At 39.4% G+C, this 19735-nt stretch overlaps 1 protein-coding gene across 7 annotated transcripts in view; it reads left to right on the forward strand.

The window, feature by feature from the left end:
* The window catches only part of CGNL1 (cingulin like 1), a 144764-nt gene extending 127144 nt beyond the window's left edge, over window positions 1-17620 (forward strand). For 5 of the 7 annotated variants that reach the window (XM_056572407.1, XM_056572409.1, XM_056572408.1 and 2 more), the window contains exons 15-19: window positions 778-861; window positions 8924-9048; window positions 10304-10412; window positions 14525-14688; window positions 16936-17620. In XM_056572407.1, coding sequence (XP_056428382.1) covers window positions 778-861; window positions 8924-9048; window positions 10304-10412; window positions 14525-14688; window positions 16936-17068 — 615 coding nt within the window. In that variant the 3' untranslated portion in view covers window positions 17069-17620. Of the gene's footprint in view, window positions 1-777; window positions 862-8923; window positions 9049-10303; window positions 10413-14524; window positions 14689-16935 lie in introns of those variants that run through there. The other 2 variants (XM_056572410.1, XM_056572411.1) reach the window with 2 other exon arrangements.
* The last annotated feature ends 2115 nt before the right edge of the window (window positions 17621-19735 follow it).

Consider the following 19735-nt stretch of genomic DNA (forward strand, 5'->3'; position numbering starts at 1 on the left):
CCTCACAGTCCAATGTGACCTCATTTCTCTGGAATGTGGGGCCACTTCTTCTGTTATTGAATTCGTTAGGAAGGTAGCAGTCATTCCAGAAGTTTACCATGGTTTATATATGAGTTGTAGGTTCATGAATTGTTTATAATTTATAGAACTATTACATTCTTTCTTTATATACTTTTGAACCTAGTTGTATCTTGTTACCCTTTTATGACTGTCTGTTTCTTAGAAGTAGTAGTTATATTTATCAAAGTTTTGTTTATGAGACAACCCTCGTTACTGACATTGGACTATTGATTGGTAAAATAGGCTCAATTGGTCCCCTTTTACTGTAGTGCTGTAAATGTGTGTTCATTAATAGTGGCATCATTGGTGGGCTCATGAGCATGATCCATAGCTAGGGAAAAGTTAAGGGGGTTGTCCAGGATTAGAAAAACATGGCTGCATTCCACCTTCCTACCGCAACATCACCACACCTGTTCAAATGTTGAGTGTGAGATTGAAACTTTATTGAAGTGAACAGGACTGAGCTACAATACAACAAGGAACCTGTGAACAGAAGTGGTGCTGTTTTCGTCAAAAAAAAAAGGGTTAGATTGGTTGTTAAACACAAATAACAGGGTGTTTGGCTGAATGTGGCAAAATACAGTAGATATGTGTTTTGTCGACGAACACCACCTGGTGTTTTATATAATGTTTTATATAAAATAAAATAATATTTTTTTTGCTATATTAACCTTTTGATGTTGTATTAAATGAAATGTTCTATATCTTGTGTGACAGATCGAACAAATGAGGGGAGAACTGCTTCAAGAACGTGCTTTAAGGCAAGATCTGGAGTGTGATAAAATGTCTTTGGAGAGACAGGTAAAGCTTAGCTTGTTTCTGCAGCCATACAAGTGAATTTTATTCAATTCTATTTGCTTCATAAATTAAAATTGTTCCCTTTTGGGCCAGTATAATCTACCTGTACAAATGAATTGTTAACTATTGATTGTTGAACATTAATATTTACCTAATACTAATGTTAAAAAAAAGCTTCTACCAGGATTAATAACTAGAGTAAGAGTTCAACCACTGGCAGCCCCAGAATCACAAGAATGGACTAACAAATAAGCTAGTTATTACCTATATGATTGATGGCTGATAACTTTAAATCTTGGCATAACTCCTTTTAAAGATGGTTACTTACATTAAACCCTTTCAGATGTTTTGACAACAAGCTGACTAATCAGACTATTTCAGTACCATTCAGAGTAAACTGACTTTTATTTAAGGCTGCTTTCACACTATGAATTTCTCCGTTTAGGAACTTCCGTCAGAAGTTCCGTCACTACAGCTGCGAAACTCTGCCATTACAAAACCCCTGACGGCCGTGACTAAATTGCATTGCAGCCTATGGGGTTTTGTAACTGCCCGTTTGCACCCGTATATGCCCGTAATTCATTACGGGCGTTATACAGTGACGGGACATCGTGGCGGAAAAATGACTGCAGTAATTTTTCCGCCACGATGTCCCGTCACTGTATAACGCCCGTAATGAATTACGGGCATATACGGGTGCAAACGGGCAATTACACAACCCCATAGGCTGCAATGCAATTTAGTCACGGCCGTCAGAGGTTTTGTAACGGCCGGGTTTCGCAGCTGTAGTGACGGAACTTCTGACGGAAGTTCTTAAACGGAGAAATTCATAGTGTGAAAGCAGCCTAAGGAAATTGGATTATCAGAAAATGACTTATGGTTTACATCAATGTTCTGTGTTCAGCATATTTTTTTATTTATTTTCAATACTTGTTCAGTAGAGATCACCTTTTAGCAGTCATCCTGTTAATAGTTAATAGTCTGGATTACAATAACAATTAACACTTATATAAAGATAACACAGTGGGTGATGGTCACAGCTTACTTCCTCTCTCTCCTTGCACACTGACCTCTGCATAGGTCACAGAGCATGATTAACTCCTTAAGGACCGAGGTCATTTTGGCCTTAAGGACCAGAGCATTTTTTGCACATCTGACCACTGTCACTTTAAGCATTAATAACTCTGGGATACTTTTTCTTATGAATTTGATTCAGAGATTGTTTTTTTTCGTGACATATTCTTCTTTATCATAGTGGTAAATTTTCGTCGATACTTGCATCATTTCTTGGTGAGAAATTCCTTATTTTCATGAAAAATTTGAAAATGTAGCATTTTTCTAACTTTGAAGCTCTCTGCTTGTGAGGAAAATAGACATACCAAATAAATTACATATAGATTCACATATACAATATGTCTACTTTATGTTGGCATCATAAAGTTGACATGTTTTTACTTTTGGAAGACATCAGAGGGCTTCAAAGTTCAGCAGCAATTTTCTAATTTTTCACATTTCCAAAATCTGAATTTTTCAGGGACCAGTTCAGTTTTGAAGTGGATATGAGGGGTCTTCATATAAGAAATACCCCATAAATTACCCCATTATAAAAACTGCACCCCTCAAAGTATACAAAATGATGTTCAGAATGTTTGTTAACCCTTTAGGTGTTTCACAGGAATAGCGGCAAAGTGAAGGAGAAAATTCTTAATCTCAATTTTTTTTATACTAACATGTTCTTGTAGACCCAGTTTTTGAATTTTTACAAGGGGTAAAAGGAGAAAAAGCCCCCTAAAATGTGTAACCCAATTTCTCTCGAGTAGGGAAATACCTCATATGTGAATGTAAAGGGCTCTGTGGGTGCACTAGAGGGCTCAGAAGAGAAGGAGCAACAATGGGATTTTGGAGAGTGAATTTTGCTGAAACGGTTTTTGGGGGGGCATGTTGCATTTAGAAAGCCCCTATGGTTCCATAACAGCATAAAAAAAACACATTGCATACCATTTTGGAAACTGCACCCCACAAGAAACAAGGGGTACAGTGAACCTTAACATCCCACAGGTGTTTGACGACTTTTTGTTAAAGTCAGATGTGTAAATGAAAAATAAAAAAAAATTTCACTAAAATGCAGTTTTTTCCCAAAATTTACAATTTTGACAAGAGGTAATAGGAGAACATGCCCCTTAAAATTTGTAACCCCATTTCTTCTTAGTATGGAAGTACCCCATATGTTGACGTCAAGTGCTCTGCTGGCAAACTACAATGCTCCGAAGAGGAGGAGCGCCATTGGGCTTTTGGAGAGAGAATTTGTTTGGAATGGAAGTCGGGGGGCCATGTGCGTTTACAAAGCCCCCATGGTGCCAGAACAGTGGAACCCCCCCACATGTGACCCCATTTTGGAAACTCCACCCCTCATGGAATGTAATAAGATGTGCAGTGAGCATTTACACCCCACTGGTGTTCGACAGACTTTTGGAACAGTGGGCTGTGCAAATGAAAAATAAAATTTTTCATTTTCACGGACCACTGTTCGAAATATCTGTCAGACACCTGTGAGTGTAAATGCTCACTGCACCCCTTATTACATTATGTGACTGGTGTAGTTTCCAAAATGGGGTCACATGTGGGAGGGATCCATTGTTCTGGCACTATGGGGGCTTTGTAAACACACGTGGCCTTAAATTCCAGACACATTCTTTCTCCAAAACCCCAATGGTGCTCCTTCTCGCCCGCAGAGCACTTAACATCCACATATGGGGTATTTATATACTCAGAAGAAATGGGGTTACACATTTTGGGGGGCTTTTTTCCTATTACCCCTTGTGAAAATGAAAAATTTGGGAGAACAGCAGCATTTTTTTTGTGAAAAAATAAAAAATTTTCATATTCAACAAAAATTCTTCCAACACCTGTGGGGTGTTAAGGCTCACTATACCCCTTGTTACGTTCCATGAGGGGTGTAGTTTCCAAAATGGGGTCACATGTTGGTGTTTTTTTTTTTTTGTGTGTTTATATCAGAACCGCTGTAACGATCAGCCACCCCTGTGCAAATCACCTCAAATGTACATGGCGCTCTCACTCCTGAGCCTTGTTGTGCGCCCGCAGAGCATTTTACGCCCATATATGGGGTATTTCCGTACTCAGGAGAAATTGCGTTACAAATTTTGGGGGTCTTTTTTTCCTTTTACCTCTTATGAAAATAAAAGGTATTGGGCAACACCAGCATGTTAGTGTAAAAAAAAAAAATATTTTTTTTACAATAACATGCTGGGGTAGACCCCAACTTTACCTTTTCGTAAGGGGTAAATGGAAAAAAAGCCCCCCAAAATTTGTAACGCAATTTCTCCTGAGTACGGAAATACCCCATATGTGGGCATAAACTGTTGCCTTGAAATACAACAGGGCTCCGAAGTGAGAGAAACCCATGCGCATTTGAGCCCTAAATTAGGGATTGCATAGGGTGGGCATAGGGGTATTCTACGCCAGTGACTCCCAAACAGGGTACCTCCAGCTGTTGCAAAACTTCCAGCATGCCTGGACAGTCAGTGGCTGTCTGGCAATACTGGGAGTTGTTGTTTTGCAACAGCTGGAGGCCCAGTTTTGGAAACACTGCCGTACCAGATGTTTTTCATTTTTATTGGGGGGGATGGTGTTAGGGGTATGTGTATATGTAGTGTTTTACTTTTTATTATGTGTAGTGTAGTGTTTTTAGGGTACATTAACATATAAGGTTCACAGCGAGTTTCGCGCTGGGAGTCTGAGCTGCAGCGGAAAAATGCTGCATCTCAAACTTGCAGCGAGAAAACTCGCTGTAAACCCGACTGTGTGAATGTACCCAGCTGTTGCAAAACTACAATTCTCAGCATGCAGTGACCGAAGGGCATGCTGGGACTTGTAGTTGTGCAACAGCTGGAGGCACACTACTAGAACTTTCAGCATGCCCTTTGGCTGTCCGTGCATGCTGGAGGTTGTGGTTTTCAACAGCTGGAGGCACACTGGTTGCAAAACACACTGCAGGGCCAGATGTTACAGAACTACAACTCCCAGCATGCCTGGACTGTCTGGGCATACTGAAAGTTGTAGTTTTGCAACATCTGTAAGAGGACAGATTGGAGACCACTGCACAGTGGTTTCCAAACTGTGGTCCTCCAGATGTTGCAAAACTACAACTCCCAGTATGCCCAGACAGCCAAAGCCGGTCTGGGCATGCTGGGAGTTGTAGTTTTGAAACTCCTAGAAGCAGCAGCGAAGATCAGTGATGATCTTCACTGCTGTCTCTGATGCCGCCGCCGCCTCCTCCTCCACTTGCCTGTCGCCTCCACGTGTGCCTGCCGCCGGTCCCCACTGCCGCGCCCGTCTCCCCGCAGGTATGTGCCGCAGTTCCCCCGCAGCTCTCGGGGTCCTCTTTACCCGCCCTGCCCGACGTCTAGGGGAGGGCAGAGCGGGGGATCTGAACTTTCACCCCGCATCAGCTGAGACACTGTGATTGGTCCACAGGGACCAATCACAGTGATCGCTGACCAGGACCATCCACAGATGGTCCTGGGGGGCTAGCAGAAGTTGCCCCCCGCTGGTAACAGCGTAACTTCTGCCAGTTAACCCGTACGATGCTGTGCATCGCCGGGATAACTGAATGACGTCTATAGACGTCAGAATGCGGGAAGGACCTGTGCAATCCGACGTCTATAGACATGATTCGGCGGCAAGGGGTTAAAAAACTTTCTAAAAGAAGTTATTAACCTCTTAAGGACCCAGGGCATACCTGTACGCCCTGAGTCTGCTCCCTTTCTATAACGCGGAGCAGGCCCGGCTAATAGCGCACGGCACTGATCGCTGCCATGCGCTATTAACCCTTTAGACGTGGCGCTCAAAGTTGATCGCCACGTCTAAAGTGAAAGTAAACTACTCCCGGCTAGCTCAATGGGCTGTTCGGGACCGCCGCGGTGAAATCGCAATGTCCCGAACAGCTGGAGGACTCGAGGAGGGTCCCTACCTTCCTCCTGTGTGTCCGATTGCCGAATGACTGCTCCGTGCCTGAGATCCAGGCATGAGCAGTCAAGTGGCAGAATCATTGATAAATGTTATCCTATGGGATAACAATGATCAATGTAAAAGTTCAGTGTGTGCAGTGTTATAGCCTCCTATGGGAGCTATAACATTGCAAAAAAAAAGTGAATAAAGATCATTTAACCCCTTCCCTAATAAGTTTGAATCACCCCCCTTTTCCCATAAAAAAAAAAAACTGTGTAAATAAAAATGAACATGGTATCGCCGCGTGCAGAAATGTCTGAATTATAAAAATATATCGTTAGTTAAACCGCAAGCTCAATGGCGTACACGCAAAAAAATTCCAAAGTCCAAAATAGCATATTTTTGGTTACTTTTTATATCATGAAAAAAAATCAATAAAAAGCGCTTCAGAAAGTCCGACCAATACAAAAAAGGTACCGATAAAACTTCAGATCACTGCACAAAAAATAAGCCCTCATACCACCCTGTATACGGAAAAATCAAAAAGTTATAGGGGTCAGGAGATGACAATTTTAAACATTTACATTTTCCTTCATGTAGTTTGATTGATTTTTTCCAGAAGTACGACAAAATCAAACCTATATAAGTAGGGTATCATTTTAATCGTATGGACCTACAGAGTAAAGAGAAGGTCCCAAAAGTTACAAAAAATTTTTTTTTCTTTTCCATTTTGTCGCACAATGATTTTTTATTTCTGTTTTGCCGTAGATTTTTGGGTAAATTGACTGATGTCATTACAAAGTAGAATTGGTGGCACAAAAAATAAGCCATCATATGGATTTTTAGGTACAAAATTGAAAGAATTATGATTTTTTTAAAGGTAAGGAGAAAAAAACGAAAGTGCAAAAATGGAAAAACCCCGGATCCTTAAGGGGTTAAGTCAACTCCAGACTACTTTCTCTTGTGGTGTATGTGGCTGCTGTAAGACATATCTCTAAATGCAGTTAAAAGTACCTGTGACAAGATGGCTGCCCCCATAATCAGGCTGATCATAATCAGAGATATGTCGAACACAATGCAGTAGCTTGCTCTTCAGTAAATATTCAGGTAAATACTCAGGAAAAGATGCACATCTGATGCGTTTCCGCACTTTTGCCTTAATAGTAAATACCAAATGTTAAAACCTATACAGGTTTAAATACCTATAACAGAATCACATGATCACTAAATTATTCAAAGATGCAAATATAGAGCTTGAGACAATTACTGGATGGAACAAGACAGCACAAGGGGTTAAACTGAAGACAAGACATTATTCTCAGGTACTAGTCCACACTAGATATAAATATATATATATATATATATATATATATATATATATATATATATATATAGTTTCCTACAAGCAAAAAGAAAAATAGCCAGCACAACAACCTAATACACAGGTGCACACTGCTGTGGCAGATACAGTGTATACAAAAAAGAGGATTGCAGCAGCACACATTGGTCAAAAAATGTAGGCTCTTAGCGCACTTTTTGATCAAAACGTGTCCCCCATCCACCACGGGGAGGTGGCCTCATTTAGGATGGGACCCTAGCACAAATTCTGAGCCTAACACTCAGATACCAACTCACCTCTGCTGGGCATATAGCCTCTGACTGGGTGACATGCTGGATCCATATACAATTTAAAACACCACCTGGGAGAAAGGGGGAGGGGTGCACAGCTAAAGAGGGTGCCATTCCCCCTGTGTAGTAAATACAAGCAAAAAGAAAAATAGTCAGCACAACAACCTAATACACGGGTGCACACTGCTGTGGCAGATACAGAGTACACAAAAAAGAGGATTGCAGCAGCACACATTGGTCAAAAAATTGAGTCTCTTAGTGCACTTTTTGATCAAAATGTGTCCCCCATCCACCACGGGGAGGTGGCCTCATTTAAGATGGGACCCTAGCCCAAATTCTGAGCCTAACTCTCTGATACCAACTCACCTCTGCTGGGCATATATGTTTCCTAGATGTAGGGCAATCTTGTAATATGCAAATTATCCTCTAAGTGCAATGGAGATGGGTTTGAAGACTTGACAATTCACATCCTCCTCTCTCCCACGTCTCCATGACGTGGGAGCCCTGGCCTATGTGGCTGCTGTGCTTCAATGCTACGGCACATGCGCTGAGGCAGCAGTACACAGGGTACAAAGTACCGTGTACTGCAAACTGGACCCAGACGACAACCTCAGCATTGCAATTCCTCAAACCCGCCTCCATTTCACTTAGTGGACAATTTGCATATTACATGATTGCCCTATATCTCGGTAATAGCTGTGTTTTTCTCAGGTTCACCTGGGCTAATCACCTGTATATTCAGGTTGGTGTGGGTGATAAAGCTGTAATTTTTTTCTTTAAACAATTTTAAAGCAAAGCAGCCATGGAAAACATGTCCACACATTTGGGCTACTGCAGGGATGGTTAATATTATATGGCGCCATTCAATGTGTATGTGTAAAGTTAGAAGCATTTTGTCTAAGGACTTGTGCACACTACCCTTTAACAGATGTGTGTTTTTGGATGTATGATAGTAGTGCTTATAGACTGTTATGGACTTATAATATACATATGTGCGCACGATATGGATTCTGTTAGACCAGAAAACCTTGCATGTTACAATACACAGTGTTTTTTTTCTAGAGGCATTGTTTCTATGAGGGCACATGAAGTGCCTCTGGAGTCTGTGTTTTGCACCTATAGGCACATTGTGTGCCAGCAGCCCTGCGCACATGGTTGTTATGCATGAGGCCTTTGTGGCTTCCAAGTTAATAGAAAGATCTAAAGTGAGTCCCACTCTCCCCATGTGTCCATATGCCCTACTAGAATTGTCTTAGTGAGACTTCCTCTTCTAATTTTCAGTCCAGCTTTATCCTTGACGTAAGCAGGTTGTGCAAGTGTAGGACTCTACAGGATCGAGAATAAAACAATTGTCTCTTCAATATTCAGTAGCGATTGCTCAAACATCCGTCTTTGTTTTTATAACTTGTGCAACATTTAAAGTTGGATATTGTTTGATCCACTGCACTTTTTTTTTTTTAAAAACTAGAACAAAGATCTGAAGAGCAGAATAGCTCATCTTGAAACTTCACATCGATCCAATAAAGAAGGGCTTGTTGCACAGATGGAAGGAAGAATAGCAGAGCTGGAAGAACGCCTGGAAAATGAAGAAAGGTAGAGGCGCTTGTTGTATGTGGAGTTCAACTTGGGCTTTAATTGCATTTAACCTCTTCTTTCCTAATGATGCCAAAGTAGTATATCTGTCTACCTATTAGGACTTTTGACAAGCACAGAAATTCTTCTATATATCAATAAAGCCATGACATGATTGGACTATTATTTTAAATCAGACAAATCCAATCAGATCACTTTAGGTCTCTGTGTTGGAGCTACAAGCTGGGCACTATAAATATTTAGAAATAGAACTTCTTTCTGGTTAATTTATAGTCTGCAAATTCTTAGAGACTCTACAGCTATACACTTGGGAACATGACAGCTGACCTGGGTGTTTTTTATAATCTGCATATTTTTTTGCAATTCATAACCTGAGCCTGTCGATAACAACATTTGGTGTACAATCATTTTAAAGAGGACCTATGGTCAATCCAAAAAATGTAGTTTGTTATAAGATGTTGTAGCCTTGGGTGTCTAATAACAATAAAGTTTTTTACTTGGTAATCCCCCTCTTTCCACATTCCTGAGATATAGGAGTTTAACTATTCACCGAACTTTACTACAAAAAATGGGAGGTAAATGCTAAGCTCAGGGGATGTGATAAGGAGTCTTATAAGTATCCCCCGAACTTGATTTACACCATTTTAGGCTTGCTTTTTTGCAATAACTTTTCCATCCATATGACAGATGGTCAGCCAACTAGTTAAACTATACATTAAGAAGAACCATATATTGAATTTGTCCTGAAAAAGGAATTTTCAAGTTTTCCTATTATTAAGCATACCACAATGAAGATATGACATTATTACAATAACAAACTGAGGAGGATTTTCTTTGGAGACGGGTATATTGTATTATAGCTGAAAGCTGAGCATTAGTATTCCACTAATGTCAGCATCACATCACCAGCAACCTTAATACTGTACCAGAATGCCTTGGATTGAATACTTGTCTATGGCTGATTTCTTGTTCTGGTGACCTGGATCACCGTCAGTTCTAGCCCTCAGTAGACTTCCCCCATCAGAATAAGTTTACAAAATATTACGTTATTGACATTCTGGTGCAGGATGCAGTAACTGTATCACTTTTCTGAATGACAAAATAAAGGACAGTGAAACATTCTCTGCTGCAAGCAGTAAATCTGCAGAATATTAAATGCAATGTACGTTTCATCAGCATTCTGAGGAAAAGTTGAAAAGGATTTGGCACCGTTTCCTGATTCAATTTCAAAACAATGTGCTTTCCTTTCCCTCAGGGACCGGGCAAATCTCCAACTGAACAACCGCAGACTGGAGAGGAAGGTGAAAGAGTTAATGATGCAGGTCGACGATGAACATCTCACTTTAACAGATCAGAAAGATCAGGTAGGTTGCAAATATAGGCTCTGTCCAATGTAACAAAATATTAGATTTAAGATATTAAAATCTTTAAAAAAATGGCTGTTTGCTAGTAAATCAAAAGTTACATTTATTGCCCAAGTAAAGTTTAAAAAAAAAGCACACATAAGACTTACACCTGCCTGTTCTGTTAACAGTAGGACACACAGGCTCAGGCTACACAGCAACATGGTCACCAAATAGTCATCGTCCATAGGTCTTGGCATCTTTGCAATGTAACCAATCTAAAAAATTCTAACCATGTGTAAGAAGATGTTGTGCTATTGCGAAATTTATACTCCTGAGTGCCAAAATGGAGGCCACTATAGCAACATATTTATTTTGCTAAAAAGTTCTTATTTATTAATATGAGGCCATTTCAAGTTTAGGATTCTCATTTTAATTTGGGTTTTAAAATGAAATCTAGGTACATAATTTCTGTGATCCGGGGTGTGTGGTTTTGATGTGGAAAATCCTATCGGTAACACTATTTTTATTATTTTTTTACCATGAATTGTACTTCTAGTGATTTCATCCGGTTTAGGGTTAATATATTTGTTTGTACCATATAACTCTGTGTCAATCTCTTTGCCGTCCAGTTCTACTCTTACAGTGTTAAAGGGGTATTCCAGGAAAAAAACTCCAGAAAGTTAAAAAGATTTGTACATTACTTCTATTAAAAAAATCTTAATCCTTCCAATAATTATCAGCTGCTGAAGTTGAGTTGTTCTTTTCTGTCTGTCAACAGGGCTCTCTGCTGACATCTCTGCTTGTCTGGGGAACTGCACAGAGTAGAAGATGTTTGCTATGGAAATTTTCTTCTACTCTGGACAGTTCCCGAGACAGGTGTCATCAGAGAGAACTTAGACCAAAAAGAACAACTCAACTTCAGCAGCTCATAAGTACTGAAAGGATTAAGAATTTTTAATAAAGTAATTTACAAATCTGTTTAACTTTGTAGAGCCAGTTGATATATATAAAAAAGTTTTTTCCTGGATAACCCCTTTAATGTCAGTCTTCACTGCTATGATCTGTCAGTTCTTGATTGTAAATAAATTGTAAACTGCTGGAAAGTCATTGACAGTCATTAGTCTTCATTGATGTGCATTGTGCACATGTGCAGGTCATAATGGGTTAGGAGAAGTTCACACTGCAGGTTTGTCTCTGCTTCGTAGCTTCCTTTACAGTATGTTTATTTTTGCTGTATACCAGGGGTCTCAAACTGTGGCCCTCCAGACATTGCAAAACTTCAACTCCCAGCATGCCCGGACAGCCTTTGGCTGTCCGGGCATCCTGGGAGTTGAAGTTTTGCAACATCTGGAGGGCCACAGTTTGAGACCACTGCTGTACACAAAACATGGTCAACTACGCTATTGTGTATGGCCAAAAAAGAATGTTACAATCCTTTCTATTTAATTATTTTTAATTATTTATAAATAATATACATTAATGGGAAATGGATTCTGATGTATGGCAAACAGCATCATCTGTTTTAAGCATCTATATACATACACTAGCTTTTGTCCACGGCTTCGCTCGCATTAAATTTGGGGTAACCTAGATCTACTTTTTACGATCCTATAGTAATGAGGCCGCTCTGAGTAAAGTCTACGGGCATCCCAACAACTCTAATTCTTTCAACTTTGATCTCCGCGTCTAAAGAGTTAATGCCGGACATCTGCCGCAACGGCGATGTCCGGCATTAGCCACGGGGGTTAATTCTTACAAACTTTGAACCCCCGTTTTACCCCTTCAGGGATGGAATTTTAGAAAATGTTAAAACACGTGTTTCTATATCTATTATTGTTAACCTAAAAAGAAAGTTTCATGCTTCTAGATTTAAAAATGATTGACTTCCATACAAACTTTCAACCCCTTTTTCACCCCCTTAAGGGTTGAATTTCGAAAAATCCTTTCTTATTCCTCGTCTACGTCTTAAAAACAACATCTGTGAAAAAATTCAGCTTTCTAGGTCCAAGGGTTTAGGCTGGGCGTTGATGAGTCAGTGATTCAGGCCTTCTCTTTATATATATATATATATATATATATATATATATATATATATATATATAATATATATATAATATTATACATTAGACTGAAATAAAAATGCAGTGTGAACCGTCCTTATACACTATACAGATACTATTTATTTTTGTAGCAGTGAGGGATTATAACTTTTCTGGCCAAAAGATATCTTTTTGCTTGAAGATTTTTTTAATCATTAAGATATGTTATGGAGGTGTGAACTTGGAGTGAACGGCTGTAGTTATACATTTTTAATGCTGAAATTGTACTTTTATGGATGCTAGCCAGCAGTGCCGATGAAACGTACTCTTCTGCTTAGGGTTTGTTTACATTTGCAGGATTTATCAAGATCTCAGTTTAGTATTCTGTTATTTTTAACGGAGAGGATAGCACAATCATGTCAAAAATACTGTAACCTAGATGGGGCTCAGTAATGTCAATAGGGTCCGTCAGGATTTGCCATTTTTCCTTTGAAAATGATTCTGCTATGTGCTATGTTATTGAAACCATAAAACTGATGTGAATAGAGCCTTAATCATCTGCCTTATTAAGTATTTACCTGAAAACAAGTACTATGTGGTAAGGTTAGAGGGCCATACTGGGTATTGAGCTGCACTTCATCATCATCTGTCCTAGAAGCAGTTCTTTTCATAACACAGACCTTATATTAAGTTATTATTCATTATGGGGGAGATTTATCAAAACCGGTGTAGACAAAGAGTGATGCAGTTGCCCATAGCAACCAGATTGCTTCTTTTATTTTTTAAAAGGCCTCTGAAAAATGATTGGTTGCAACTGTTGATAAATCTCCCCCTAAATGTGTGTGTGTGTGTATATACACAAACAAACACAATGGGCCTCATTTACTAAGAGTGTTGGGTTTTTACTAGTGGGAAATGTTGTTTCAGACTTGAAGGATTCCCCTCTATTCACTATGAGGATTCAGAGTTACAAGTTGGGAAAATTTTCTGACCAGCTATTTCTTGATGTAAATTTCCAGCCATTTATTCACAGGATTTTCTGTGATTTCAATAGTAAATAGGTTGGATTGTGAAACCACGCCCTTTTTTGGGCTGGGCATGTCCCCTTTGTGACAGACCACACCCCTTTTCAGCTTATCACAATGCAATGTCTGGTTAGTCGGATTTTCCAGGTGCACACAGTCCGTGTCTGACACAGGTCTCCCAAAATAATGTGGCAAAAATAACTTTGAAAAGCCCAACAAAAACAAGTGGGTTTTAGCTTCGTAAATGAGGGCCAAAGCGTTCAGGAAAACCTTCAGACTCTTTCAACTTTTTGTTATCTTGTAGCCTTGTGCTAAAATCAAAAGAAATTCAAGTTTTCTCCAATCTATCTCTCTCCCCCCAACCCCCCACCCCCCCCCCCCCTCCACCCCAATACCGTTATAATGAGTTTGCAAATTTATTAAAAAGGAAAAAAAAATTGCAGACCCATAACACAGAAAAAAGAAAGCTATGCGGTAGAAAAAACTGCTTATAAAGCTCTGGGACAAGAATGTGTAAAGATCTGGAGAAAGATACAAATACATTCTGCTGCACTGAAAGTTCCAAAAAGCACATTGACCTCCATAATTCTTCAATGAAAGATGCTTGGTTGAAGGAAGACTCTTCATAGAGCTGGTCACTCCACTAAACTAAATAATTGAGGGAGAAGGGGCCTGATAAGAGAGGTGACCCAATGGTCACTATGGCTGTATGCAGACTGGAGAAACTCTCAGAAGGGCAACCATCGCAGCAGCACTCCAAGAGTCTAGGCTTTATGAAAGAAAGCTGTAGGTAGCTATTTACAAAAAGGACATCTGTTTGGTGCATCTCCCCAAGGACACATGGAGCCCAAGTGAAGGAGAACCAGATTCTATTGCAATGTGTTTGGAACCCATACTGGATTCTTAGTCAGGCAGAAGTCTACAACATACCAAAATGTGAAAGAGTCTAAAAAATAAATATGTAAATATTTTTCATTTAGGAAGTCTTTAATCTATTTTTTTCCCCCACACTTTGGTAAAAATTTAGCAAACCCAATATAATTGAAAACAACCTTTGTTTGTCTAGCTAAGTTTACGATTGAAATCAATGAAGCGACAAGTTGAAGAAGCAGAAGAGGAAATAGACAGATTAGAAAGTGGCAAAAAGAAGCTGCAAAGAGACCTGGAGGAACAAGTTGACATGAATGAGCAGCTACAAGCACAGCTAAGCGCAGCAAAGAAAGAGCTGTGGTAGGTTGATCTTGTTTACCTATAGTAACTGTAAAACTATGCATATACAATTGTAAAACCACAATAAATCATTAATCCTCTGTGGACAAGCAATTATTAAATGAAGAAAATCCAGTCTTACTATACACTGTAAAAGGAGAGGCCCTTTTAGACTAGTTTGCAGTGTAACCTGTTTGGTTAGTGCTGCAATATGGTTGAAATGGTTTTCAAAAGGGGCAGTTACAAATCAACATTTGTTTCTTTTAAAAAGCTAGAAAATATTTATTTTAAACTTATCATGGATACCATGTTTCTGATTTACCAGGGGTGTGGAAATTTAAAAAAAAACTACTTGTCCAAGGGACTAAAACGGAGGGCAATCTACTTGTCCCTCATGAAAATCCATTTGTCCTGGTAGACAAATTAATTTTAATCAAAATAGTACGTAAATTTGGGTTTTTTTATTTATTTTTCCATATACCGGGCCGGATTTTTTGAACACTTTTTACTTCATTTTTTTTATGGGATGGGATGTTATAAACACTTTTTTTTTTTTAAGTTAACGCCATTGACCATACTGGATATAACATTTCATTTTTTAATAAATCGGACAATTATGCACGCGCCAATACCAAATATGGTTTATTTTTATTATGTTTACATATTTTTTATATGGGAAAAGGGGGGGGGGGTGATATAAACTTTTAATATGGAAGGGGTTAATGGGTGTTTTTTTAAAAACTTTTATTAAACTTTTTTTTTTTTAATACACTTCATTGGATTCCTCATACAGATCAATGCAGTTCTATTGAACTCCATTGATCTGTGTTCATTTGGTTGGGCCTGCTCAAGGCAAGGCTCAATCAAATGCAGAACTATGGGGGCAGCCATGAATGCAGAGGTAAGCCCTCCGGCTACCTCCATAGTGAAGGTACACCCTGAGTGCCGGTGTAATGAAGAAGTGTGTGAGGTGCAGACGTGCGTCCCACGCAAGTCTGCGCCTGCTCCTCCCATCAGTCTGCACCTCACACCGGCCTTATAAAAATAAAGTCGGTCCGGCCCTGCTAGCCCATTACAGGCTAAATGTATGAAAAATTCACCTGCCCGTAACTACATGTCCCGGGCGTCGGGCGATAGGATTTCCACATCCCTGTTTACATATAGTAATATTGATAACCATCAGGCTAATCCACACTCTACACGTCCACGTTTATCATGTAGACTTTGCTACACTGTGGATTTCGACCATGCTACTAGAGATGAGCGAACTTACAGTAAATTCGATTCGTCGCGAACTTCTCGGCTCGGCAGTTGATGACTTTTCCTGCATAAATGTGTTCAGCTTTCAGGTGCTCCGGTGGGCTGGAAAAGGTGGATACAGTTCTAGGAAAGAGTCTCCTAGGACTGTATCAAGCTTTTCCAGCCCACGGGAGCACCTGAAAGCTGAACTAATTTATGCAGGAAAAGTCATCAACTGCCAAGCCGAGAAGTTCGTGACGAATCAAATTTACTGTAAGTTCGCTCATCTCTTCCTGCTACATTGAAATTGGTGGAAATCCACAACAGAACTTGATATGTCACAGATATTAAAGAGAAACTGACAGCTAGTTTACCCACACTAAATAAAATATTCAAGGTTATAGAGAGGTTATAGTTTTATGTTAAGTATTTCCGGAGTTCTGCCCGTTTATATTCTGTAGATATTGTGCTCCGGTGTGCAACGGAGGCGGGGGAGACTGCTTGCTGAGCTCCCCTGCCTTCTCCAGCCCCTTCATGAATATGAAAATGTATTTACTGTCCTGCCGGTGGGGGTGAGCGCTCTGCTCTCTGAACTTCTGCCTTTCGGGTGTAGCAAGACAGTGGTGCCTGCCCAGTGAATATGGAGAAGGCACGGGAGCTCAGTGAGTCAGCTCCCCGGCTCCATTGCATACGGAAGCGCAATAGCTGCAGAATATAAATGGGCAGAACTCTGGAAATAATTTACATTAAAATGTAGGTAACCCCTCTTTTTACAGCTATTCACCTACACTATAACCCAGTATATTGGGTTTAGTGTAGGTGAAATAGCTCTGTTTCTCTTTAAAGTCTTCATTAGAAATTGTAGCTAGTGGACGAAAAATGTGTAAAAACTCACAATAGTCAAAAATAATAAAATTAATATATTTTATGGTAATATAATCAAAAATCTTCCAATGTTTAAAAGACCGACATAATGCATTGCAGTTTCTTTCTCATTCAGTGTTTTTGTTAAATGCATTTATCTTGTAGCAGGCGCAGATGTTCACCAAGCAAGATGTTGAATGACTTGGATGATGATGATGACCTGAGCACTGACGGAGAGAGTCTTTATGAATCTCCATCTGGATATAAATTTTCTCGAGATGATGGCATTACCACCTGATTTTGAATGTTATTTGGACTGTAAAAAAATTCTATTGTTTTGCATATTTTAGTACTACATAACAAAAGCTATAGCCATAAGTTTCAAGTCTGCCGTTATAGATGTCGTCCTGTATAAGGTTGAACGTAATTGATTTGTACAGGTTAATGTCTTAAGACTTTTGTTCTTTGTAAATATTCTAATTGAAATATGATTTTTAGCATTTGATAAAAAAGCATTCAACAAAACTGTTACAGGAATCAATATGTGAAAGTAATTTGGCGCCCACTGCTGTGTAATGAATATAAATCAATAGACAGCGACCATCTGCACATCTGCTGTTGTGCAGGCAGCTCCCAGCACTCACGGAAATAGCTGAGGTGTTGAAGGTTGTGCTTCTTGGTGTAGACACTACTGTGCTGTAAATAATTCTTCATCTATGTTGATTTTTAGATTACCCCCTTGTAAAATCTATTAATCCTCGTGTCACTTTCCTGTTGTGCTTTCTTGCCATGTTAAAATGAAATGATATTTTTTTAATAATATTATACCTATTAAAGGAATTTTAACAGAATGAAATCTTTGTAAATTGAGTGTTAACATACTGTGTCACAAACAAACACCTCTTTTTTTGTTTTATGAATGCGGAATTCTGGCCAAATTATGCGGATGCGGAATTTCGCATCTTTCTGCATATATGCAGAATTTCCGCAGAATTAATGCGAAAATTCTGCCGGAATTCTGTCTGAATTCCTGTGCTTAGAAAAAGGTGCTTTTTGTTCATTGCTTTGGTTAAATTTTGTGTAAATTCCGCAAGAAACTTGCAACAAAAAAGCCCTATTCACTTCAATGGGCTTCTGCATCTGAATTCCGTATAAATTTAGCATAGGACCTTTCTTTATGCAGAATTTCTGCAGAGAAAAGACAGATGCGGATTTTCTGCAGTGTGAATGGGACTGCGGCATCCCATTGAAGTTCACAAGGTTAAAAACACATGCAGAATTTCCATGCCTAAGACTGAACTGCAATATCGGGCACAGCCACTGTCAAAAGTACAAACCTGTGTTGAGTAAACAAAGGGGAAGCAGCACTCCATAGCATTTTCATCAGCGGATCAATAAGGATGACTTGAGTCTGATCCTTATTATAGGCCATCAATACTTCCCCTTTATAAAGGGGAGTACATAATACTCCCCCTTTATAAAGCATTGGTACGGCCTCACCTGGAATATGCTGTTCAGTTTTGGGCACCTGTCCATAAAAGGGACACTGTGGAGCTGGAAAGGGTGCAGAGACGTGCGACTAAACTAATATGGGGCATGGAACATCTTAGCTATGAGGAGCGATTAAAGGAGTTACAATTGTTTAGTCTTGAGAAGAGACGTTTGAGGGCGGATATGATAAACGTATATAAGTATATTAATGGCCCATACAAAAAATATGGAGAAAAACTGTTCCAGGTTAAACCCCCCCAAAGGACGAGGGGGCACTCCCTCCGTCTGGAGAAGAAAAAGTTTAGTCTCTAGGGGCGACACGCCTTCTTTACCATGAGAACTGTGAATTTATGGAACGGTCTACCTCAGGAACTAGTCACAGAAGGAACAATTAACAGCTTTAAAACAGGATTAGATACATTCCTGGAACAAAATAACATTAATGCTTATGAAGAAATATAAAATCCCATCCCTTCCCCAATATCGCGCCACACCCCTACCCCTTAATTCCCTGGTTGAACTTGATGGACATATGTCTTTTTTCGACCGTACTAACTATGTAACTATATTATACTATATAACTATGTAATATCGCCATAAAATGATTTGCCTAGTGATATACGGAGCTTTGTCCCTATCATGTTTTGCCCTTACGTCTGCTGTATATGTCAAAAAAGGTTGCCTATATATGTTGCAACTTTTTCCTGACTGTCCCATGGAGTATACCGGACCAATGTCGTCAACTAGTGACTGTGTTTGGTCCATTTTTCGAGTGTATACATCTATTTTGCAGGACTCAGAGCGTGGTCTGCTACACAATGGAGCCCCACAAAAATTAATATATACATTTAGAAAATGAACTGAACGTAGTCACTAGTTTCCACAGGGTCACAGCCTGGAATACCTCTTTGTTTGCCCTCACCTCCCAGCCCCAACTAGAATGATGTACATTGAAGAAAGGGCTAGATGGTGAGGATGACTGAGGAAGCATGGCAGGCTCTGGCTTTCGAGAAGCTCAGCTCCACCTCCTCGACAGTTGGTTTGGTTTTAAGCCATGTTCACACCAGAAAAATAAAACGGCAAAAACTTAAATTCCCTATTTTCAGCTGAAAAAATGTCCATTAAATAAAATACAGACTTTTTTTTGACTATTTCTTTTTTACAGTTTGTGATTATGGCTACAGTATCTACAGCTCTTAGCAGCAAATAGAGCTTATAAATTTCCTATAAACAACTGGTAATCTTCTAAACATAAACTTCCTTTAAGATGCTGCTGTTTATCTGTTCTTTGCTGAGCAAAGAAGCTCCATTTGAGTTTGTCATAAAAGCTGTGAGATATCAATCCTAAACACCAAGTATCCAGATTTGTGTGGAGTACTAATACCACACTGTGCATCAAACCACACAGCTCCTTTTAACATTATGTCACTAAATAATCAGATTTTCCATTCTGTTCTAACTTATGAGCTGAAGT

Source organism: Hyla sarda, chromosome 4 (genome assembly GCF_029499605.1).
Source record: "Hyla sarda isolate aHylSar1 chromosome 4, aHylSar1.hap1, whole genome shotgun sequence".
Lineage (NCBI taxonomy): Eukaryota > Metazoa > Chordata > Amphibia > Anura > Hylidae > Hyla > Hyla sarda.